At 43.3% G+C, this 3,755-nt stretch overlaps 1 protein-coding gene across 1 annotated transcript in view; it reads left to right on the top strand.

Annotated features, from left to right (window-relative positions):
- The first annotated feature begins 2,322 nt into the window (after window positions 1-2,322).
- Window positions 2,323-3,755, top strand: part of FAM151B (family with sequence similarity 151, member B) — a 34,629-nt gene continuing 33,196 nt past the window's right edge. The window contains exon 1 of the mRNA XM_010863361.1: window positions 2,323-2,461. Within this exon, the coding sequence (XP_010861663.1) occupies window positions 2,437-2,461 (25 nt within the window). The 5' untranslated portion in view covers window positions 2,323-2,436. The remainder of the gene's footprint in view (window positions 2,462-3,755) is intronic.

Below are 3,755 nucleotides of genomic sequence, written 5' to 3' on the forward strand. Positions count from 1 at the left end.
GGCTCAGATCATGAACTCCTTATTGCCAAATTCAGACTTAAATTGAAGAAAGTAGGGAAAACCACTAGACCATTCAGGTATGACCTAAATCAAATCCCATATGATTATACAGTGGAAGTGAGAGTTACCATATGAACCAGCAATTCCACTCCTATGTATATACCCAAGAGAAATACATCCACATATTATACTTCCACCCAGAATTTTGTACAAGAGTGTCTATAGCAGTCAAAATTCGCTAGTAGTCAAAAAATGGAAACAACGCAATGGCCCATCCATTAATTCATGAATGGACAAATAAATGTGGAATATGCTAACAATGAAAATTTATTTGGCCACAAAAAACGATAAAAAGTACTGATACATGCTACCATAGTGATGAACCTTGAAAACCTGCTAAGTGAAAGAAGCCAGTCACAAAATACTGTATGAGCTCATTTAAATGAAATGTCCAGAATGGGCAAATGCATAGAGCCAGAAAGTGGATTAGTGGGTTCCAAATAGGAAAAGGAGTACGTCAAGGCTGTATATTGTCACCCTGCTTATTTAACTTATATGCAGAGTACATCATGAGAAACGCTGGGCTGGAAGAAGCAGAAGCTGGAATCAAGATTGCCAGGAGAAATATCAATAACCTCAGATATGCAGATGACACCACCCTTATGGCAGAGAGTGAAGAGGAACTAAAAACCCTCTTGATGAAAGTGAAAGAGGAGAGTGAAAAAGTTGATTTAAAGCTCAACATTCGGAAAACGAAGATCATGGCATCCGGTCCCATCACTTCATGGGAAATAGATGGGGAAACAGTGGAAACAGTGTCAGACTTTATTTTTTGGGGGTCCAAAATCACTGCAGATGGTGATTGCAGCCATGAAATTAAAAGACGCTTACTCCTTGGAAGGAAAGTTATGACCAACCTAGATAGCATATTCAAAAGCAGAGATATTACTTTGCTAACAAAGGTCCGTCTAGTCAAGGCTATGGTTTTTCCAGTGGTCATGTATGGATGTGAGAGTTGGACTGTGAAGAAAGCTGAGTGCCGAAGAATTGATGCTTTTGAACTGTGGTGTTGGAGAAGACTCTTGAGAGTCCCTTGGACTGCAAGGAGGTCCAACCAGTCCATCCTAAAGATCAGTCCAGGGTGTTCATTGGAAGGACTGATGCTTAAGCTGAAACTCCAATACTTTGGTCACCTCATGCAAAGAGTTGATTCATTGGAAAAGACCCTGATGCTGGAGGGGTTGGGGGCAGGAGGAGAAGGGGAAGACAGAGGATGAGATGGCTGGATCGCATCACCAAGTCGATGGACGTGAGTTTGAGTGAACTCCAGGAGTTGGTGATGGACAGGGAGGCCTGGTGTGCTGCGATTCATTGGGTCACAAAGAGTCGGACGCGACTGAGCAACTGAACTGAACTGAAAGTTAGGAAAAAATGGGGAATGACTGCTTTGGATGATGAAAACGTTCTAAAATTGTGGTGCTGGCTGCAGAATGCTATGACTACAGTGAATTGTAAATTGTACCCTTTAAATGTGTAACATTTTCTATCATTAGGAAATGCAGATCAAATACAAGCCAATCAATTATGTCTCCAGAAAGATTTTTCTTTAAGTGAAGTCATTGAAGTTTAGTGTTTCCTGAAACTCAAGAAATCTTATCTTGAGAAAATCCAGCCTAATTGAAGACCCAGTGAGATAATTACAACTCGTCTGGACTTAACGTATGTTAAAATCTGAAGAGTTGGGCGAGAAGGACTGCCTGTGTCCTTTGTGTAACGTGTGCTATTTGTTATCCTAATTTTACAATTGACAGAGTAGAATTAGTTACAGTACTAGAATATGGCAGCGATACGTTGCTAATTCTCATCAGTCTGATTCCACTGGCGCTTTTTCCAATCCCAGTTTGGTTGTGGAAAGGAGTTAAGGAGGGCAAAAAAGGCGCTGGGTGGGAGACTCACAGTGTTTCTAATGAAAACCGTCAGTGAGAAGAGGAAAACAAAAATTTTGACTTAGCATTTCAGCCTCCTCATGCAGAAACACTCATTTTTATGAAGCTATGATTTCATGTCATTTTTTAGGATGTTATCAAATTAAAAAAAAAAAATATATCGAACTTTGGAAATTCGTACCCCAGTGCAGCAACTTAGCGTCTCAACCCAGCCTCCGTCTTCCCTGACGAGACGTTCTAGAACTACTGTGACTACTTTGCAGAAGAGCAAGTCGCGCGACAATTGGACGCGAACTACAGCCAGCAAGACGGCGCACCCGCGAAACTCGAGCTGCAGCCTCTGCGCGTGCGCATTGCTCCTCGGCCTCTTCCGCCTCCGTCTCTCAGGCCACTCCTCTTAGTCTGTCGAGTCGGGTTTTCTCGCCACAGGTGACGGGTCATCAGCGGTGCCCACCCTCGGCGCCTGCGCAGACTGAGGCTCACTGTCACCATGACAGCGACCGCCGGGGGCCCTGGTAAGCGGGGTTCCCCAGGCTCGGAGTCTGAGACCGTGCTCCACACTGTTGGCTTGCAGTGAGTGGACATTTTCTCCGGCCCGGTGCCGTAGTTGGGGGCCCTTTGAGAGTCTCCTCTGGTGGCACTCCTTCCTAGTTTGGATCTTCGTGGTTCGCGTTCTCCACGTGTGCCCGTAATCAGCTGGCCTAGAGTCTTGGTTCTCAGTGTGAGCGTTAGCGAAAAGCTTTTGGGGTGTTCAAGAATGGCAAGAATATTGTGTCTTTTTGTAAAGGATTTCTTTTTTTCAAAAGAGCAGTTTTAGTTTCTTAGGAATACTAAGTGACAGACCTGGAGGTTCTCCATTCAGCCCTACCTGACATAGGCATGCGTGCTCAGTCGTGTTGGACTCTGCGAACCCGTGACCTGGGATCTTGCAGGCAAAAATACCGGAGTGGTTTGCCATTTCCTACTCTTAGGGACAAATACATAGCTTCCCATTATCAGCCTTCCTCTTCAGAGTGGTACTTTTGTTATAACTCTGAGCCTGCCTTGATGTATCACAATCACTCAAAGTTCATAATTTACATTGTTCACTCTTGGTGATGCAGATCTGTGAGTTTAGACAAATATATAATGAATGACATGGTCCATGGTAGAGTATCATACAAAATAGTTTCACTGTCCTAAAAATCCTTTGTGCTTTACCTACTTATCTTCTTCCCCCCAACCCCTGAAAATCAGTGATCTTTCTGTTGTATCCATAGATTTTTTTTGTGTTTTCCAGAATGTCATGTGGTTGGAATCAGAGTACATCGGCTCTCCACATTGGCTTTTTTTCACTTAGTAATGTGTGTTTAAGCTTTCCCCATGTCTTTTATAGCTTGAGAGCCAACAGTAATAATTCTGTTGTGTGAGTGAACCACAGTTTATCCGTTCATATTCTGAGAGAGATCTTGGTTGCTTCCAAGTTTCAGCAGTTGTAAATAAAACTGCTGTAAACCTAAGTGTGCTGTAAATAAAACTACTAAAAACATTAGTGTGCAGGTTATTGTATGGATATAAGTTTTCAACTCCTTTGGGTAGGTATCAAGGGGGTGATTTCTGGATTGTATGGTTGGAATATACTTAGCTTAGTAAGAAACCAGCAAGCTTTATTTTAAAGTGGCTATACCGTTTTGCTGGAGAAGACAATGGCACCCCACTCCGGTGCTCTTGCCTGGAAAATCTCATGGACAGAGGAGCCTGGTAGGCTGCAGTCCATGGGGTCTCAAAGAGTCGGACACGACTGAGCGACTTCACTTTCACTTTTCACTT

This window comes from Bison bison, unplaced genomic scaffold, assembly GCF_000754665.1.
Source record: "Bison bison bison isolate TAMUID 2011002044 unplaced genomic scaffold, Bison_UMD1.0 scf7180017864490, whole genome shotgun sequence".
Lineage (NCBI taxonomy): Eukaryota > Metazoa > Chordata > Mammalia > Artiodactyla > Bovidae > Bison > Bison bison.